At 36.8% G+C, this 21,055-nt stretch overlaps 1 protein-coding gene across 3 annotated transcripts in view; it reads right to left on the bottom strand.

Annotated features, from left to right (window-relative positions):
• Positions 1-21,055, bottom strand: part of IARS1 (isoleucyl-tRNA synthetase 1) — a 102,373-nt gene that overhangs the window by 62,948 nt on the left and 18,370 nt on the right. For all 3 annotated transcript variants that reach the window (XM_068695151.1, XM_068695153.1, XM_068695152.1), the window contains exons 7-14: positions 20,223-20,340; positions 17,376-17,523; positions 16,656-16,743; positions 12,642-12,702; positions 11,026-11,121; positions 6,541-6,663; positions 5,210-5,301; positions 51-149 (exon numbers count right to left, since the gene is read on the bottom strand). In XM_068695151.1, coding sequence (XP_068551252.1) covers positions 51-149; positions 5,210-5,301; positions 6,541-6,663; positions 11,026-11,121; positions 12,642-12,702; positions 16,656-16,743; positions 17,376-17,523; positions 20,223-20,340 — 825 coding nt within the window. The remainder of the gene's footprint in view (positions 1-50; positions 150-5,209; positions 5,302-6,540; positions 6,664-11,025; positions 11,122-12,641; positions 12,703-16,655; positions 16,744-17,375; positions 17,524-20,222; positions 20,341-21,055) is intronic.

The raw sequence follows: 21,055 nt of genomic DNA, 5'->3' as shown, positions 1-21,055 counted from the left end.
TGTAAAGGAAAAAAAAAAAAACAAAAAAAAAAACATGCAGGAGACATTACCAGTAACATTGTGCGTTGTTCTCCAGTAGCTTCTCCACCATGTGCTCTACTCTTACAAACCAGCTCGGCACAGCTTTGTATATTAATGGAGTATCTGACCTGCAGAGGGAAGGTGATGGGAGAAGGGAAAACACATTAAAAAAAAAACACTTTTTTTTTTTTTTTTTTTTAATAAAGTACACCTTAAAATGCAGTTCTATGCAATTCTATACAGGACCGTTTTCGCTGCACAGACAGAATTCATTGTACTTCCTGATATATTATCACAGTACCAGAGGTTGTTTTGTTGTGGGTGGGGTGGGTTTTTTTTTTTTTGCTTGGGAGGGGGACTTTTTGTTCTGTTTAAATACAAACTGTTACACTCACACAGGCTACTATTTTAAAATAAACTGCTAAAAACTAAATAAATCCCTCACCCAGCAATTTAAGGAATTTTCATAGCAAGAGAATCGTAAGAACAAACTATACTTGAATTTTCAATGTGTGTTCCTTTGCAGGACAAAAATATGAACTTTGCTTAATTTTAAAGTGAGTCATTTAAGGCTTCCAGGTGAGCTCATTCTATATTTTTTTTATATCAGTATCTTCAACCTAAAAAGCCAGAAATTATTTTATCATCTTCTTTCAATTTGTATTTAATAAAATAGTAAAGTCAAAGATGGACCAGCAGTATCAGGGTTAACTAGATGAAGGTCCCATTCCAGGAGGAGAAAGAAATATCCAGATAAACATATAAAAGCTTTAAGTCAAAGACATCTTAATATATTCCTTACTTCAGCATTTAAGACAATTCATACAAAAACAACATGGGGTGGGAGCAGATTGAAAACTTGGGATTATTTGGAAACAGGAATGCTGTGCTCAAATGCAAACATTCTAAGCCACAAAGTTTCACTTCTTAACTTAGGGTCCTAAAACCTAAAAAAGGGAATAGGTAACTCTTCCTACAGCAGCAAGCCCATAGTGAAAATAAAGCACACTGAAAGCTACAAGGTACTCCAAAAGTATTTCAGTTCTGAGCACCTTGTTTCAGATGTGCTGAAAAACAAATTGCCATCACATACCAGATTTTGAACTACTGGAAACAAAGCAAGACCTGAGAACAGTTTCTGAGTCTTAAAGTGTAAAGAGACTGCTGGGACAATAACTGGTACCCAATCAGTATCAGAGGCAAGCAGATGAAAATGTAAACATTGCCCAGGCTTTCAACCTAACATTAAGTTTCTAATACTTGATAACTGTTCCAAAGCACCTGGAGAGAACTGCTGCCACCTACATGAAAGGTAGTGAGAAAAGGGCAGGTGGCATTTTCCCTAAATATGTTCATTCTTGTAGCTGTACAGCCAAGCAGTGCCTCGACAGAGAAATAAGTGTATATTTATATATATACACATACACACTGAAAAACTGCCCAACCAGTAATATTTTATACAGCTCTGCCCCATGTGATTGGTGACAGTTGAGGAAAACGGACTGAATTCTTTACAGCAAAAGTGGCTGAGGAATCCCCATTGCTGGGCTGTTTTCCATCAATACAAGACAAGAGAAAAAAAGACCCAGCCAGACCTTCAAGCAGAGATGGGTGCCGAAAAAATTCCTTTCTGCCTAAACATTCTTCTGTCTGAACTTACAGTTATTTTCTTTCCCCATTCTTAAATAAGCTAGGTCAGCTTAAGGAAGACAAATAGGTCCTCCTGAAGACCAGAACTGATTCCCCTACGTAGTATGATAGTTAAACTACATCTGCTACACCTTCTCAGTCCTAATTAAAATTACATACGTATATATGCATATAGATGTATATTCATGTATCAAAGAATGAGCAAACTGAGTAAAAAAAAAAAAAGAAGAAAAGGACAAAGCACAAACGTGACCACCCTGCTTAGGAGTCAGTTATGCTGGTGAAGCTGGCTCAGGGAACACGTTATCTGGAAATGGTTGGCAGCCAAGGCAGTACTGTGCAGAACACTTGCTTGTTTTCATATTCCCTCTTACACATTCACTTCTGGACAATGTCATGCGGTCTATGGAGATGCATGGCTGTTTGGTCTGATTTAGTACAACCACTCCTAGTGCTTCCATAACACTGTCCTTTGGCTCCAACTCCAGATCTGTAATTTTTCAGTACCTCACAAAGAACCAAGATTGATGGAGTCAATTTACTGACAATACAAGCTCAAAATAGAAGGCAAAAACGCCACAAATGCAGTGAAGAAAATCAATTTAAAACATAAAATCCCCTTTTCCATGTTACCTTCCACCCCCTGCCTCTCAACGTAATAGTGCTACTCACAAAATTCAGAGAGAATCCCACAAATAAAACTTTGTACTGTAGCTAACGTTTGCACGTAATCATAGAACGGCTTGGGTTGGAAAATCCAAGATCATCTAGATCCAATCCCCCTGCCATAGGCAGGGACACCACCCACTTCTGGAGGTAGCTGCACCTAACATTTCCTGTAGTCTTCAAAGAATACTTACATCAATGGATCTATGTATCTTATGGCAAAACTGAGCTGATGTTGAACAAGTAAATATTTAAATGGATACAGTAGGTTCAGGCAAAATGCTGGGATGATGAAACAGTGGAAAGCAGCACACCAAGGACACGAGTTGAGAGCAGATAAAACATTAGAAGAACACCTTATTTTAGCAACATGAGAATACTCAGTCTCTTGCTATGGCAAGGAACTTCACAGTGCATGCCAGAGCATGACAGAGTCACCTACCCAGTCTCACAGCATCACCCCATCACATGCAGAGATGAGTTCTGATACCCAGGACCAGCACATCCTTCAGGGAATGCCAGTGGTAGCGTGCTTGCATAAGAGTGTGTCCTTTAGAATTTTATCAGAGGTGGCACAGTACCTGAGCAAGATGCCTGTTCCTTAGCAGTGGCACAAAATTAGCTCACTGAAATCTTTTAGATGAAAAGATCTGAGAGCATTTTTTTTTGTGTGCACTATACACGCCCATTAATTTCTCATACTAGTTTTGGACTATATGGTGGTTTAAAACAGATTACTGTGATCTTATTCCCTTCCTTTTTCTTTTTTTTTTCTTTTTTTTTTTTTTATTTTTTGCAATTTAGGAAGCAAGTAACAGATAACTGACTGTGTGCCATTAAAGAATGCTTCTTGGCTTTGCTTTGTCTGGCTTAAAAAGACAAAGCTCTGCATCTGCCTGTGACAGAGCTTCCCAATAATGCCTCCTAACAGGCTGGCACACAGCAGTTACAATGGACAGATGCTTCAGCTTGTTACCTTTGCTACCTTCCTGAGTTGCTAAACTGCTACCTAGACCAGATAAGCATTCAGGCTGTCAAGATCTCACATGTCCACAAAGCAGATTTTGCCAGTGATTTCCATTTGCAGCAGTTCCAGTAAGAGGAATTCTAGCTGGAAGTTGTCTACTGTGTATTTAGCAGTGTCATAGTTTTCCTCTAAAGTTTCAATGTTAGTTGACAGAAGATTACTACATATCTTACAACAAAACAATAAGGAGAAGGACCTTAATTTGACGTGTAGAAAGAGGAAATAACATTCAGGATTCAACAACTGCCTGGTTCCAGGGAAAAGCAGGAGCAATAAATAGTACATTAAGTAGAAGGGCCCAATTTCAAAGTTCTTTTACTTTAATCAAAATAACTTCTAACTATGTTCCAAGTCAAAAACTACTCTTCTGCTTTTAGCATATTCCAATTATGGGTTGATTTCTGATGGCAGTGAAATGAGTTTTTCAAGTAGATTCCATTATTCTGCTCTTCCCACCAGATAATTTGCTGCTAGGTGCTGCCTGCAACTTATCATCAATCAACAAAAATGTCAACAGTGTGGCAAGCCTAAGTATGTTCTACAGAATCAGCACTTCTGCATTACTAGCTTGTCTCCAAAGGGCATGACTATATATTTGAGTTACTACATAAAGAAAATAAAAGTGCTGCTTGTTTTTGGCTGCCATTTATCAAAAACTGTCCCTATTCACAAAGGACATACCACAGAGTAATTCCCCTTCCTCCCTCAGCTAGCTCCTAGTCAGGAACAAGGCAGTCATGCTATTCAATGGCAAGTAAAGGTTATTCTTGCTGTAGTTGAAAGATAAATGCACACTGCTAAAACACCTCACCTAGCAGCGTTAGAGCAAGACACAGAGAAAAGCTTTGATTCACAACCATTTCAGTACTGGTGCTGTACACATCAGATATGACTAAAGATGTTCGAAGTGGCTTCAAATCTGAAATCAGATTTTATTTATTTATTTTATTTTTTTAAAGTGTGTCTCACCTTTAAAAAAAATAGTTTAATAAAATATGCCTAATAAAAGACTTTGGAGGTTTTTTTGGTTTTTTTTTTTGTTGTTTTTTTATTATTAATAATTGACACTGTTGAGTCTTTTTTTGTATATCTCAATTTTGACAACAATTACAAGAGCAATTTTCAGGACACTGAACAATGTCAAGCAACTACTCCTTAGCAAATCACTATTAATATCTAGTGGGACAAACTGGGAAAAGCTATTTTGTAAGGAAAAACCACTCGCATAAAAGTCAAATCAGCAATCACCAGATAGACATTTTTGTCTCAATAGAAGATGAAAGCAATAAGAAGTACTAACAATGATAGTTACTCTTCTTCAAACACGCAGTTAAAGCCAGAGTGGATACTAATAAAAACATGCTTCATTTCTAGATTAAATTTGCCTAGCCTTCATTTCTCTCCTCTGAATATTTTTGTTTGTTTATTATTCTGAGTGCCCATGGAGACACACAGTTCCCCTTCAACATCTGCAAAGAATTCCCAATCTGACAAGGACGGCTGGTGACAGGCCACTATGCTGAACCAACTAGCAACATGCAACTCTGAAGAACAAGTTCAAACTCAAATTAAAAAAAAAAAAAAAAGAAAAAAAAGTAAAATCTTAGCTGAAAACAATTTTCAGCACTAAAATTCCTGAGACTTATGGAAAAGAAATCCCATTTAATTGACTATGAATGCAAAACTGCAGCCCCTCTGATTCAGTACTCTTGATTCCTTTTACTTTTAATCATGTTGAAAAAAAATATTTCAGCAGGTTAAGGGAGGATGGAAAAGGAAGCAAACCTGAAGAAACTATTCAGTCACAGCCCGCAATCTTAAAGCCATGCACACTTCTCTCCTTACCTCCAGCAGAAAGGATAGCTGTGTTTATAACTACTGCTGTGAACCAGTCTGCCTTTCTCCTTCAGTAATTTAATGATGTTCTTATCTGCATCCTAGAAAGACAAAACAAAGTTTTCCTTGGGTAACAAATTTCACGATTTCAGTAAGCTACCACAGAATTCAAGTCCAAACAAAAAAGACCCCTACAAATAATCCAATATCTACACATACAAAAGTGAAAAAAAAACCTTGCATAGAATCCATGTATTTATTGAAGAGGCACTGTGAAATACTGAATTTGAAAAGTTATTTGCTCCCCAAATCCTGGTAGATAGCACCAGTCCCATATTACCATTAACCTTGTTTCCACATACACTAAATGGTACAAATTTCATTTTTATTCTGTAACGCTGACACACACCAGAACTCACACTATTAAATCTTTTAAGTTGTCTGATTGTGCAGCAGAAACTCACACAGTGCCTCTTACCTAATATTTAGACTTCATTCCTCAATGTGACCGTTACAGAAGATGCTTCATCTTCTGTTACACCTAACTAGGCAGGATTTACATTCTAAACTGGGACTGAAAGATGTTAGAGTTAAAGACAATCTACTGGACAAATGCTGTCAAAATGAGATTAAGAAAGGAAAAAAATGTATACAAAAGGTTTTTGATATTGCAATATTCACAAGCTAAAAAGGGATTCAGGACCCTAAGAATATTTTCCAAGAGCCTTAAGTTCAGATTCCTATCATCAGCAAGAAGGCAATAAGAATGTAGTCTCCAGTGTTCCCTTATTTGCCTCAATATAAAGCAGGAAGCAATGACAGCTGTTTGAGTTCAAACAATACAAGATTTTAAGCCTTTTACCTGTAAATTGTGTTCATAGGAACAAGCTATCAAATTTTACCAGTGGGAAACCCTGAGTGAAAAATAGAATCATAGAATATCCTGAGTTGGAAGGGACCCTTAAGGATCATCAAGTCCAACTCTTGACACCACACAGGTCTACCCAAAAGTTCAGACCATGTGACTAAGTGCACAGTCCAATCTCTTCTTAAATTCAGACAGGTTGAATAGATTGTTTACTGAGTACATAGAAATTAAGAGACACTTATTTTAAGATTTGTCTGGAACAATCTGGAGTTACTTTGGAGCTACTTTCACATGGATTCTCTTGCATTTATTGGCAAGTAAATTCATGTTGCAATGTGTCCTCCAAGTGGGGAAAATGATCAGATTTCTCTCCCAGTTCTCTTCTCAGCTAATCAGCAACAGAAAAGAACACTTCTACATATAAAATTTATCTTAAATAAAGTAGCAATTTTCTTTCTCCAATACCACTGACCTTCACATACTGTCCAGCAAAGTCAGTCACTTCAGCTGTGAAGCAGCCTGATGCATCAACAGGACAAACTGGCACTGAATCTTTCTGAATTATGTTAAAATCCACACAGACTCTGTAATCATCCTACAAAAGATACAAGTGCATCAGATACAAGTTACAGAAGTCTAAAATATCCATTATAATATCCACTCCTGAAAAAAAAAATACAGAATAAGAAATGTGAGGACTGGACAAGAAGAGAAGAATATTCAAGCTTTACTACACCAAAATATACCTATGAGAGTATGATATTTTACAAAGTTGTACTTTTATTTAACATAGAAATTATTTTTTCTGTCAAGTACATGCATTTCTCTACCTCACCTATTAAAGGCATACATGCACATGCTCCTGTGTACATACACGCATGTATATTTGCATGTACACATACATATACACAAATATTCAATGGCTTCAGGTTATTATTGCATAGAAAAGAATCTGAAAAACAGTCATGCTCTTGTACCAGCCAACAGACACTTGTTACTGTTAACACACAAGCCTGTATGGCATTTTTAGACGTCAGGTTGTTTTAACCAATTTAATTCTGGAAGTACAGAAGAGAAATCCCAACTCTGAATGTCTTAATCTAAAGCCTTTAAATCTGTACTTCTTGATTTTTGTTGGTTGTAGGCAATGATACTGACCAAGAATTACACACGGACAACACTGCATTTCATTTTTCTGGCCAGCCTCTGTTTAATTCTTTAATTTACAGTAGCAGTGAGGAGAAAAAAAAATAAGGACAAGAGGGTCAATTCAAAGTGGGTCAATTCAAAGTTTTCATGCATGCTAAAAAAATGTGGTATGCTCAAAAAGCAAAGAGCAAACCAAAATTACTAGGGGAACAGGACAGTTCAGATTTTGCTTTTTGCTTTCAATTTTGAAGCCAAAGTAAAGGCATGTCTTAACCAATCATTATTCCAGATTACCTGATTTTTTGCCCTGAAGGTAAAATTACATTATTGGGGGGTTGTAAAGGACGGGAGATGGAGACAATTGCAGATCAATCTCTCAACACACTTGCAGAACCACTTTACTTCCCCCAAAGAGCAAGGTCCTGTCTAAGCCTGCATCCAGGCAGGTTGCTTTTGTGCCTTACAGGTTCCTGTATTACTGCTCTGACGAAACAGGGAGAAAAACACTAATTTAAGGGCAAAAAATTGCAGGTTTTATTGTGGCATGAAATGGAACCTGCGGTGATCCTGTCTGTCTAAACCGGCTGTAGCTGAACTGTTAGCCTCCTCTTTGCTTCGAGCTCATTTACCTTTGGGGAAACAAGCACACAGCAGCTTTCAAAAGAGTTGCACTCTAAAGCAATTAGTCCACCTTGAGCAAGGAGATGATATCTGAAGCAAGTGTTCAGCTGAGCATTAGGCACAAGTGTTTCACAGCGAGCTGCACTACCCTTCCCTAGATGTAACCCATACCAGTGAGCTGGCCTTTGGAGTGACAAAGCTGGATTTCCAGCCTCCAGAGGGGAACTTTCTCCTACATCTTCTACGCTACCCACTAGCTCCTACCAGCTCCCTCAAGCCAGGTCTGTTGACCCAGACAATATTTTAAAGGGCACACTGAAACTCATCCATAGCAATTGTGAAGCTGGCTTCAAGTACCGATGCCTTACATGCAGGAACAAAAACCCACTTCAGTTACAGCACTCAGGTGCTCCATATACCACAGCCTCTCCTTCTCAGCTGCTGTGGACAGCCACCACGGTTATTCAGCCTCTCTTTGGTCTACCAGCTACTTTGGTCAATAGATTAACTGAGACAAGCCCGTTCTCAGTTGACCTTTCATCAGCTGTTCTTTCTGAGATACAGCAAGCAGACCGCAGTGTTAATATGTAGGCCAGATGACAGAACTAACGTCAACCACAATTTGGCAATGAACTGTAAAAGGCTTTGAAGCAGCAGCCAGCACTGAGTACATCAAAGCCTGGCACGCTGACAACCTAGCTAAAACGTACTAACAAACCTTCCACTTCGCAGGACCTATAGGTCAAGATGTGGTTCAGTTTGGTTTGCATCACTGAAGCAGCCAGTGATATATCAAGGGTTTCCTTTCTTTTCAAAAACTTGAACTTGAATGCAAAAGCTCTACAGACTGACCTGCCATTCATTCAATTTAATGGAGACTTGCTTCAGTGACCACAATCCAGGAATATATTCAGGCACATGTAGAAATCCACAAGTGCTAAACCCCACTGGAAAACTAAAACAAATTTCAATTCTTTCCAGGACTGAGGTCATAGTGCTGTTTGTTTTTTTTCCTTAAATGCCTGTCATGACTAGATCTCTTCAAAGATTACAAACGAAAGTCAAAATGAACAACACAGAAGCTATTAAAAACTCATTGGTAAGAATAACTCAAAGCTTTTCTACCTGGAACTTGAAAAAAGCTAACAAAAAACTGAAGTCAAAAGGTTTACCTGTAGCACCACTTATACAAAAAACAAGTGTACTTTTGTAATGCATTGAAAAGAATATGCAACAGCAATGTATCTATGAAACATCTATGATTCATGCCAAGCAGGTGCTGGAATTACAGGGTTTGCAAGCAAGCTAAACTGCACCTAAAACTTTTAAGTTGATGAAATAATGAAACGTCTGAGCAGCTCAATTTTAATGTCACGTTAATCTGGAGGTACAATGGATTTAAAACGTTTTTATGCAGGTTTGTTTTGCTGCATGAGCTTTCATTTTGATTTCTTTTGAACCAAAGTAAGTGCTTTCTCATACTGCATCACAGCTTGTATTTGGCAAAAACATCAGACAAGACAATAAAACTACATATCCTGGAACTAAATGAAGGTGAACTTTAATTTAAAATGTTGTTGGAGAAGGATGTATTTCTAAGCTATTATCAGATTGTCTACTAGTAAGAAGAATAAAAAGGCCTTACTTTCAACCACTATTTATCAGAAAAACTTACTTATTACTTAGGGAAGGAACAGAAGAACCAAGACAACACTTCTAAACAAGTGTGCTCTTTTCCTTCCAATAGTAGCATATCCAGTTAACCCAGGTCCATATCATTCATTATAAAGTCTAGGTGCTCCACAGCTACCGCATGCAAAGTTTTGTTTGTGATCTTAGTGTACTTTTTCCTCCCACAAATACTCTATGCATTTTTTCCTTCATAATGCATTTAACATACTGTCATGTTTTCAAAAACTCTGGTTATAAAAAGGCAATTGCTGACTTCCCAGGAGAGACAGAAAAGATTTTTCCCCCTTCTGTGTTTACACAAGTCTTCGTGTGCTTATAACAGAATCAAACAGAAGATGGCAGATAATCCTTGCTCTAACTGGCTGGGCAGCCTTTCCAACAAGCTGTTTCCAGCAACTAGAAAATACACAACAGGACATCCTTTATCCCTCAATTAACTCCCTGCAATGCTCAGCGATAGAGGAATATCTGAGGTTTAGAAAATGTCATACGCTTTAAACTCCTTAAAACACCCTATCAGTCACCATGAATTTCTTCATTAACAAGTAAAATACTACACAGTCTTTTTTTTTTTTTTTTTTTTTTAAAAAAGATGTCACAGCTGTCTTAAGCCAGGACATCTTTTCACATCAATGTTCATCTTTACAAGACAAACAGAACACCACAACAGACGCAGCAAAAAAAGACGGGAAAAGATGGGATATTTCACATGAACACAAAGAGGTCTGTTACTAATGCCAATGGTTTCTGGAAACGATGATGGAGATTGTAGTTCAGGGACTGCTAATTGCTAGACATTGGCAGCTCTATTACAAGTTTTTTGAGGGCATCTTTGGATAATGGCTGAAGACAGGACACTATACAAAAAGGACAATGAGCCTGAACTAGTGCAGTTAATTCATGTGTCTAAAAATTGAACTGATGAAATTCATGAAAAATTATCCCTCTTAGGCTTTGCAAGAAATGACTGAAACAAAGAACAATAATGTTTCTTAGTAGACAAAAAAAATAGAGTGCAACAAAATCCCTTCACACTAAGGGATAAAGCCTCAGAACAAAAGCACTGGAAGCATTTTTTCAGGCCCTCCAAATGCACAAGTAACAAAATGGAAACACTGAAGAAAGACAGCATGTTGAGCAGAACTGCAGCTACCATCCCAAATGTATCACTTACCAGTGCACCAGATCATTTGTTCTTGAGGCTGTAAATTTAGACTTTTGGAAAAGCTAAGATCAACAACACTTGGAAGATAAGGTGGCAAGTTCACTTCACATACCTCAACAATAACCGTTAGACATCTAAAATCCCCAATCTAGCAAACAAATGTGACTAGTGTATGCAAGAATTCACTAGATATGATGCTTCTTGTATTTGTGAGTAGCAAAAGGGATGACTGTTTAATTTCATAGTCACCCTGACAGTCAACAGTAGCTGGAAAGCCAAGCAATGTGTGTTGGAACAAAGTAAAATAAAAGATCCATAAATTATACTTACAGCACCAAAATAGGGGGCCTGATGGACAACACCTGTGCCTTCCTCCTCCTTCACATAACTGTCTACTAACACAGTGAAGGCACCTTTATCTTTGCACTGTAAAACAAAAATATGCTTTTCATATATACCGAAAAACAGAATTATTAAGAACATGGAAGAGCTACTGGTTATACTCTAGAATCAACAACTGCATCAGAAATAAATGATGCACATTAAAATATGACATTCCTAACATTATGTATCCATTTCCCATACCTAAAACATCTAGACACTTCATTTAAACAGTATCAACTGTGATTAAATCTAAGACCTCTCAAGAAGAGCCTAACAGTCAATTAATCTTCAAGCCACAGATCTTCACACAGGTCTGTGCTTAACAGAATACAAATCAGTACACTCTTGTAAGCGAGGATACAATCAAGACAGCTACAGGCATTAATTATACAGGAGTTTCCTTCCATTTTTATGTCCACTCTACCTTCTAAATATTAAAGAAAACCTTTGTTTTTATAGTAATACATTCTATTTCCTCCAGCAATTCAAGAGAACTCAAGAAAAATTAATGATCAGTGTGTAAATAACAAAAAATACAGATCTATTTCCTATTCCTTAATGTAAAAGTGGTTAAAAACAGTACTGCAGATAGTTACAGCTGAATTAGATGTGTTACAAAATATTATATTTGGCATGTTCTGAAGGGGGATATTTTAAGATAAGACATCCATTCTACGAAAAATTGGTGTATGCCCATCTGCTCCTTAAGAAGTACAGCAGGACTCAAAATAATTTATTCATTCTAACCTTTACTCCTGTCGTAGTTTATCAGATTCCACTAGGTGTTTGTCCTTCCTGTAGAAATAACAGGTCCTGCTACCTACAGACATTTCCTCAGCTTTGTGCTGACTTCAGCACATGCTTCAAAAACAGATGGTAGTCAGAAATGACTGAATCCCTTGCCCAAATTAACAGCTGCTTGTCCAGCAGTACTGTAATCTATTTCAACTCTTTGAAAAATTTAACCAATTTTTAATAAGAAATATGGTGGGGTTTTCTCTTCTTTTTTAAACACATCGGTTCTCCACCCTATTTCTTATTACTATATATTCTACTACAGTCTGCAGTACTATTAACTACAGTAGACTTACAGAGCACGTAAAAGGTGCACAAATGGACACCCACAAAGGCCACATATAGTAATAGTTATTTTACCAAAGGTTTTTAATTGTTCAGCAGAAATCATATCTGCAACTGTTATCTACAATCATTTTCTTAGGAATACAAAATCTGTGGAAATTAAAGGCAGACAAACTCTCCAGTTGAAAAGTTGAGAGCAAAAGCAACTACATAGAGTTTTGCTGCAATCTGAAGCCATACCACTATTTACCAGTGAATTCTTATTCTGGTTATATTTAAAACTTTAGGAGAAAATATAGAAAACAGCCTTCTGTTTTTCAACCTTTCACTAAGATTTTAAACTACTTTAATAAAATGCAGCTTTTCTTATTAGAAGACAAGATTTTATCAAATATAAAATAAAATATAAGCAAGGAATATAAACATTTTGACTTTTGTCTTTGCGTACTATGTCAAATACTCAACTTGTTCATCCTACTTACCTGAATGAAATATTCAAAGAGTGGTTTATATTTTTTGCCTTTAAGCGTAATGCCAGGAAACCTGAGGAGAAAGACTTAAATGAACATAGATTTAACAACTTGAAAATTACTCAGCTAGCACCAGTGCTGTTTTTCCTATCTCCTTTTCTCCCAATCCCTATCAGATTTCGACACCATAAAGTAAGGAAACTTTCTTCTAAATAGTTTGCTTCCCACTTCTAGATCTCTTTGACAACTTGAGCTTACACAAAAAACACATCTTAATGCATCTCAGCTAACAGAGAACAGTTACACTCCTTCCCGATGCTCTTCCAATCAGGCAACCATTGTAAATTAACATAGAAATTAAACATTAATAACAACTTATTTCTGATAAACCTATGGGCAAGGAGCTTCTGGATAAAACAAATTTTATGTTGATAACAACAAAGAACTATAGCTCAGTGTGTTCAAACAGAACTAAATAAGCACTGATCCAAAATGTCTACAAGTTTTATGTGCAGCAGATTACGATCCTGAACATTACAGTGTTTATAGCTCAGATGCTTTATTCCTTATTCTAAAATTAGGCATCTAAGCTCCCCAGAGGCATCTCAAAACATCCAATACAGACAGGACTGACTGGGGAACCAAGCCAGACAGGAAATGCAAGACAGAGATCCAGTCTGTGGATCTGGCCCTCTTCAGGCTTCTGGCCACAGATGGCAAAAATGGTAATTGGATTGCGATTTGCCGACCACAACTCTCCTGAAAAGGCTTAAATCTTCCATTTCAGGAAAAAGTCTAGTTAAAACACAACTTCATCTAATAGATGGGTTACCTCTCCAGATGTGTCACAGCTGTGATCTTTCCCTATACTCTTCCTAATTTACATCCACATCTTCCAAACAATGGTCAAACTATGCAAGCTTTGACTAATTGAAAGTGGGAAACAGCTTGAAAGCTGTTCCATGGTACAAAAAAGAAACTCAATCAATATTTAATGCCAAGTTAAAGAGCATGACTCCTCAGCTTGGCATATGTAATATCCACTAGGAAAAGGGGAGATTTCTATTTTAAGCCACAGCTTCACGGATGGTTTCAGCATTTTATATTACAAACAGCCTTAGGAATGTTTGAGGTGCTTAATCAGGATCAGATGAGAGAATAGCATCCCAGCACTCAGCCATGAAGATGTGAGAATGCTCAGACAGAACATCAAGCTCTGGAACTGCTTAAAAAAACAGTGAAATTCCCACTTAAAATTTATTTACTTAAGTAAATTAAAGCAAAGGGTTGTGGATCACATTCCTTATTTTCCCTTTTGATTTCTAAAATATTTTATCAAAGTCCTGAACTTCAAGCTGAAAATTTGTACCTGCCTTCTTGTAACCTAAGTTATACTGGCATAACAGAGGCTAGATTAAAACCACCATAGTAATCTTTCTCTCTCAAGGGATCAGAAATCTCTAATCAAAAAGGAGACAATGCTGAGGTGCTGTAAAATAGTATAAAGAAATGAAGAGTTTAATCTGCAAATAGGCTGAAATGTTACACAAAGGGAGGAAAATGTTCATCACTCATTTCACATTCACCACTACTACATAAAGGAGACATAAGGAGACTACTTGCTACATAAGGACATTTACTCCAATTTTCTCTCACAAGAAACACTAACTGCATCTGAGAGGAAAAAGGGAAGAAAAGCAGCCAAGTTGGGTTTGAAAGAAAAGCTGGGGATATTCAGATATAGAAAGTTCAGATACAGGAAATTTTCAGTATAAGATTATTCCACGACCTCAGCCTGCCACCTGGTATGGAGCAAGTGTCATGAATCTCTCTCTCCCTTGAGGACCTAACTGCTTGAAAATTTAAAAGGTAACTAGAAGAAAAAAAAAAGTGAGAAAAAAAAAGTAGAAAAAGGAAAATCTCATTTCCATGAATTTACATACTTTTTAGATCTAAATCTTCAGAAGATCCATTCAACTACCAGCTACCTCTTGTCTCTCATTTCATGTTTGAGACAAATGATTTATTACATAACATAAAAAATTGTAGTATGACAAAAAAAACGTCAGTCGGAGAAGACTGTAGCACTAATATGGAAAGAGGAAAAAATTGCACTCTGCAAAGAGAGTACAAGTTGCCAGCAGCCTTATGTGTAGGTACTAAACATCTACATCTATGTCTAGATGTAAAAATCAAAAGATAAGGGAAAAAAAAAGTTAGAAATACAAGTAGCCAGGGATAAAAGCATATACAACCAACTTCTGTATGACTGTCTTACAGCAGGTACAGCCCTATTATTCCACAATTCTGATGAAGAGAAAAACACAACAAGGAAGGCTAACACATTTAATGCATACACAGATGCAGGAAATGAATGATGGCAGCACTACTGAAATTTAATTTGTAGAATTCCACAAAAAGAACAATCCAGGAGCAAAGCATAATAGACCTACAAATGGAATGCATCTACCTTGCTTATTTTCAAGTCTAAGAAATGCATTCCAAAGTAGAAGATAGGGTATTTTTGGTAGAAACATTTTTTTTCTAAACACTAAGGAAATTTCCAAGAACTGGAAAGAAGCACAGTACCTAGACTTCAAGAGGAAAATGGGGCACTGATGGACCTAAAAAAAGTCAGACCAACAACTTGATTCAAGTTTAAGTGATCAAACAGTTTAAATAGAGGGAGTGCTAAACACACAACATGAATTTGTCAAGAATAAGTCACGGTAAACCAAATTATTTCCTTTGTCAGGCAAGCTAGCTAGCTTAAACAGCAATCAAGCAGATAGATCCAAGTCTTAGTGTTGGCTTTTGATACTTTCCCATGTCATTCCATGTCATTCTGGCAAACACAAAATACAAAAGCATCATAACTGTGTGACTGTATGTTTACATTTCCAGTGGTATCCTAACACTGACACTATTTGGTGTTTTTTTATTGATGAATGAAGGGAGAAAGAAAAACAGAGGAAGCAAATCTGGAGATCAGGCGTTCTGTCCACAGTGAAGAAAAGAAGCACTGAAAGACCATCTTTTTAACTGACTACCACCTCAAATGACTACAGCATATGTGACAGATGATGGCAATTACCTTTGGGGACAGTGCAGGAAAAGAAAGAAAAAAAACAAATAGGAATTACTCAATTGTCATAGTATGAGCATAAGAGTAGAAAACAAGCAGGTGCTCTAGCTCTATATCACTACAATTCCATTACTACATATAATTTCTTAGCCTCTTTTCACATGCGTGCACATGACACAATTTTTATTTGAAAAATGCTGATGTAAAACTTTCAACTGCTTGGGGTAAAGCCACAAAAATAACTACTGCCAATGAAGAAGGGCTGTCATTCACAACCTTCTAGCTTTTTTCTTTAAAACCACTGCACAGGATTGAATAAAGTCAAATATTTATTATTACCCTTTTATCAGATTGATTTTTTTTATACAAAAGATTTAAAAGAAGCAAAGCCACATATTCTAAGAGGGCTACATAATTTAAAATACCTGCGTTCCCTATCCAATTTATTAAATAGTTCATATTTTTCAATCCAAACAAGATGAATAAGTAATTATCAGAAAGCATAACTGCCACTAACTACTTACTTGGGGTAGAGAATTTTGCAGAAGCAGTATTTGTTTTTTTCTTGTCTGTTTCACTTTAAATATTTAGACTATTTTTTATATTTGTTCCACATTTGCACAATTTCCAATTTCAGAGACTTTTAAATTAACAATGTTTTTCATAAAAACAATGGAAAAACAAACAAAATTGAAGGAAAAATGGACTAAGGATTTGTTTTTTGCTGCAATACAATAATCCAATGAAACTTACTCTATTTGGAGCTTTATATTCAGGACTTCCGTTCTTTTATAGTTTTTTTTGAAAGATATACACACAAGTATCAACACAAAGGGAAAGTCATCTTTAGGCAACAGCAAAATTCAACTTTTTGAAACACTTAACTTCTGAGCTATAAAAATACCGGACATTACCAAGTATGAAATAATTCATGTACTTGCCTCTCCAGTATCTCATATTCCGTGTCAGATTTGTATAGGGCTATAAGCCTGGATTCCATCAAGATGTAAATCTTTCCTGTGGCATTATCTAGAACATAAAAACAAAACAAAAAAAGTTATATAAATCTCACTTTAATACCCTCATTTGCACTACTACAAAACCTTTCAGTTTATGCAATATGGTATGTTAGCTATAAAACTGCCCAAAATAGTCTTGCTGATCGACTACTATTTTCCACCTCTTTCTTCTCCATAACATGACTACCATTAGCCATCTAACATGTTACAGGGTAAGAGAACAAAGATGTTCAGTTACTGCAGTTTAGTGTAACATACCAGTAACTTACTCATGAGCCTGATCCTCTAGTACAGGAGGGAAAAGAAAAAGCTAGGGACACCCAGCCACACCTTCCTGCCTTTCAAATACAATGTGATTTTAAGAGGTCAAATAAAGCATTTGTTCTTGTTCATTACTTCAGCTATCAATATTTATTAGGGAACAGCCCTCAGAATGTATGCAACAGAAAATAAAAAGAGCACAGCAGCTAGAAACCATCAGCCACATGGGAAACATATCTCATTCTTTACAATAACACTGATCCAGTCCCAACAAAGCACTAAGTTTAACATAAAACAGTCTATCATACAAAATAAATGCATGTATTCAAAGGCACTGAAGAAAAGTGGGTTCATTATATACAATCTTAATTTGACACTTGCCTCTCAATTTTACGTACTGCAATTCTGGGTTAACGCAAAGGGCTAGATTACTAGGTAAGGTCCAAGGAGTAGTGGTCCAAGCAACAAGAGAGATGCTTGCATCTTCATCCAGCGGGAAGCTCACAATCACTGAAGGGTCTTGAACGTCCTTCACAGGCAAGATAAAGTCAAAAGGAAAGCGAGAAAACACATTTAATGCAAGTCATAGTGAAAAAATGCAAGTCAAAGTAGTTACTATTGCTGACATCTGCCCAAATCTATCTTGCAATTTGCCTAGTTCATCTCTGCAGTGACAGAAGTTGAAGTGCCAGCATAAGAAAGTTTGAAAAAGATGACAATCCCAACATTCTCCCATTATATCAGTGGAAACTATCAGCCTGACAAGGCCGCAGTTAAGGGTTAGCATTAGCACCAAGATTTTGGAAATTATCTGCCAAAGCACCAGAGAGCCGAGTGCCAGTTCCCTCGGGTACCTCTTCTAATCCCTTTTAAAAAGTCTATAATTAATCTCAACTGTCAAAACTAGCAGCAGTTTCTCAACTACTGCTACACAAAGACTTTTTCCATCTTTTCCTCTAGAGTCAGGGAGTAGGAGGAATAGCCATCACTGCAGATGAAATATCTTACTAAGAAACCATTGTTAGGAACAAAAAATAGAAGCTTTGAGTGCTTAAAAACACAAGTACATCAATACTTATAAGAGTTAAAACATCAGGGAAGAAGACCTTTAGCAGCTGCTCTATCAAATTTTGTCTTCAAATGGTTCAAAAGAATCCCCTGAAAACAATTTTTTCTTTCAGACAAAAACAACCCTAGTTGGTCACTCTGTCTGTCACATATTAGAGAAAATAGACTGAAAAGCAAGTCTAATCTTGTACATGTGAAATTTTTATTATTAAGTGCCAAATAGAAAATGAATGTCATATGCACAGGCCCTAAACATACAAACAGGTCCTATCCCTCATCATTTCTGGTGCAGGGCACTCTGGTTTCTGTCCAGCACCACGGAACAGTTAATTGCATCACGGGACAGGCAGCTATTTATGTCTGAGCTAAGGGCTGTTCCAGAGGGAATTTTCTGTGAACATCTGGTGCAGTCAACAGTAAAACATAAATATTACATAACTCTTGTACTGCGCTTGATGCGAGCAAAGGCTGAGCTATCGTTACCGTTCTGCCTCTAACAACTGAGAAACAGCACTGTAGGATCATTCACCTTTTCTGAAGCACTAAGTTGATCTGGCAGATAATTACATCTGGAAAGCAATAAAAAAACACCCAAGCTTCCAAAAAAGGACATTGTTCAATACTTTTATTTACGAAGTTGTACCTGCTTTAAGTTGAAGACAACACCTCTTCACTTGCATGTAATACAAGATACTGACAAAGTTTACTCAAGTCTACATCAGACACCAAAGTCAATTTCTAAACGTGTTTCCTGTGTCCTATTTCTCATTGGATCAATCAACAGAAGCCAAAGCCTGCTTTTCACATCAAGAAAGATAACAGCTGCCTTACACCCAGAAATGACAGGTCTTGCCAAGAATAAATCATACCAGCTCACAGGCTCGTAATGATCCAATCTCCAAAATACCACCTCAAACAGATAAAAAGATCTCTTTCACATGAAGTGGCACAGCAGCATATGTAAGCCCACACTCTACTCGTTCTAGAGTAAGAAATAGCATCTAAGTATTTTATTAAGATACGAGAAGAAAAGAGAGCGTTGTTCTATGGAAGAAGGGCACACAAAAATAGTCTTTGTTACAAAGAAAGCTCATTAATCTGAGCCTATATGAAATGTAGATTACTTTGCTTGTATTTATTAACCATTTCAGTCATCAAACAATCACAAAATAACAAGATATCTTTGTAAGTGACACTTCCAAATCACAAAAGCCTTTGTTCTTCAACATGGTCAATTGCTCCTCTGAAATATAGAAAGCACTAGTATCTGTGGACAGCATTATAAAAGTTCATTTAAACATTTTTTTTTCAGAAACACTATTTCTGGCCAGCAAATTGGCCTTTGTTAGGCAAGATGTAAAGAAGACCAGAGGTACAATTTGTGCTAGCTTTCTGCTGTAACAACGTAAGTAAAGATTTATGATACAAGGACATGGAGACCTGGGTGGGGATAGTAGAGAATACAAAACTTGTGTCCACAAACTAAAATGAAAATTGGAAAACTGGGACAGAATTTCTGCTTTCATGCATGTGGTAACATGTTTGCTGCTAATAAAAGCTGCATCTAGTCATTCATTTCAAGGGATCATCTTAAAAATGCATGGTATACTTTGGTTTGTATTAAGAAAAACATTATGTTGAATTTACCAATCTGAGTTAACAATACTTACAAGACCTATAATAGCACTGAGCTACAACCAAACATGATCTTTGATAATTCTTACTAATCTTACTAATTCTTACTAATCCTCCCACGAGAGATTTCAACTTTGCAAAGACCCTTCCTCTTTTCAGATCTGCACAGCCAGGGAATGCTACAGCTTTCCTGCAAGTACTTAAAATAAAAACCCAGCACAAGTGCAATATTCATCTTGAAAGCCAAAAGAGGAAATGAGAGTAATTTGGCAAAGTAAAACTAAGTATATGCCTCAAATACCTGTAAGTAGTAACCAAGAAGGAAGAATGAAAAGATCACATAATCCAAACAAACACAGCTAAACTCAATAAAACAGCCTTTTTCTTTCTTTTTTTTTTTTTTTTTGCTATCAGCTCAGAGTATAACATGCTTATTTACCAAGCAAAAAAATACTAAAGCCTTACAAATCCAAGTTGAGGATACTAGAGACTAAACTGCAACGCACCATGTACACATATACTGACCTTGTAATTCTGATGGGACTCGAAGTTGGACAGTGGGGTGTTGCATGCAGTTGAGAAAGGCATGACCTTAACACCCCTATATACTAGTCCTTTGTCATACAGCTGCTTGAAAACCCACCTGGAAGTAAACAAGAAACATGAAATAACACTTGGAGCTTCAAATTTAATAGAGCAACTGCAAAGCGTGGTTCTGCTCTAGCTGGAGTGCTGTTCTGAAAGACACATTTTTAACCAATCACCAACTAAAGGCAGTATTTCTAAGTCAAAAAGAAATTCACTGTGACTGTATTATTGGTGAATACTTAGTTTTACCTGATTCAAACAGCTTGGTTTTCTGTGTGCTGACTTCACAGAACAGAGAAATATTCAGATGGAACACAAATAAGTATTACTGAATAATCTCTCTCAAATTTCCTGAATATAACAACAATCTGAAATTTCTTTAACAAGGCTGAAGTCAGACATAATTTTCAAAGATGTGTTGTGACACAGCTGCTCACTCGTCACATCATCTGGAGCACCTACTACATCAGCCAGTGCTAAAAAACAGATCAGACATCAGCTACAGATGACCGCTTCCCCCATCTGAGTAAATCCTGACAATCCCAAGATCATTTTCCACAAGAGAACACAGCTCAGCATGCAAAGTGTTGAACACAGTTTTATGGTGCCACAAGTTACATTAATGTTCTCCTCTGGTAGCTCATCTCTCTCTCTCTGTTCCAGTCCACGATCATTCTCACGCCAATCTTTAACTCCTTTATGCCATCTTAAATATGGCCTGTGGTGTACATGAATCCTTGTGTCTCCTCAAATTAATGAAGAAACTACTT

This window comes from Anas acuta, chromosome 11 (genome assembly GCF_963932015.1).
Source record: "Anas acuta chromosome 11, bAnaAcu1.1, whole genome shotgun sequence".
NCBI lineage: Eukaryota > Metazoa > Chordata > Aves > Anseriformes > Anatidae > Anas > Anas acuta.
The sequence above is the reverse complement of the archived record's forward strand: the minus strand, read 5'-3'. Positions and strand labels throughout refer to the sequence as shown.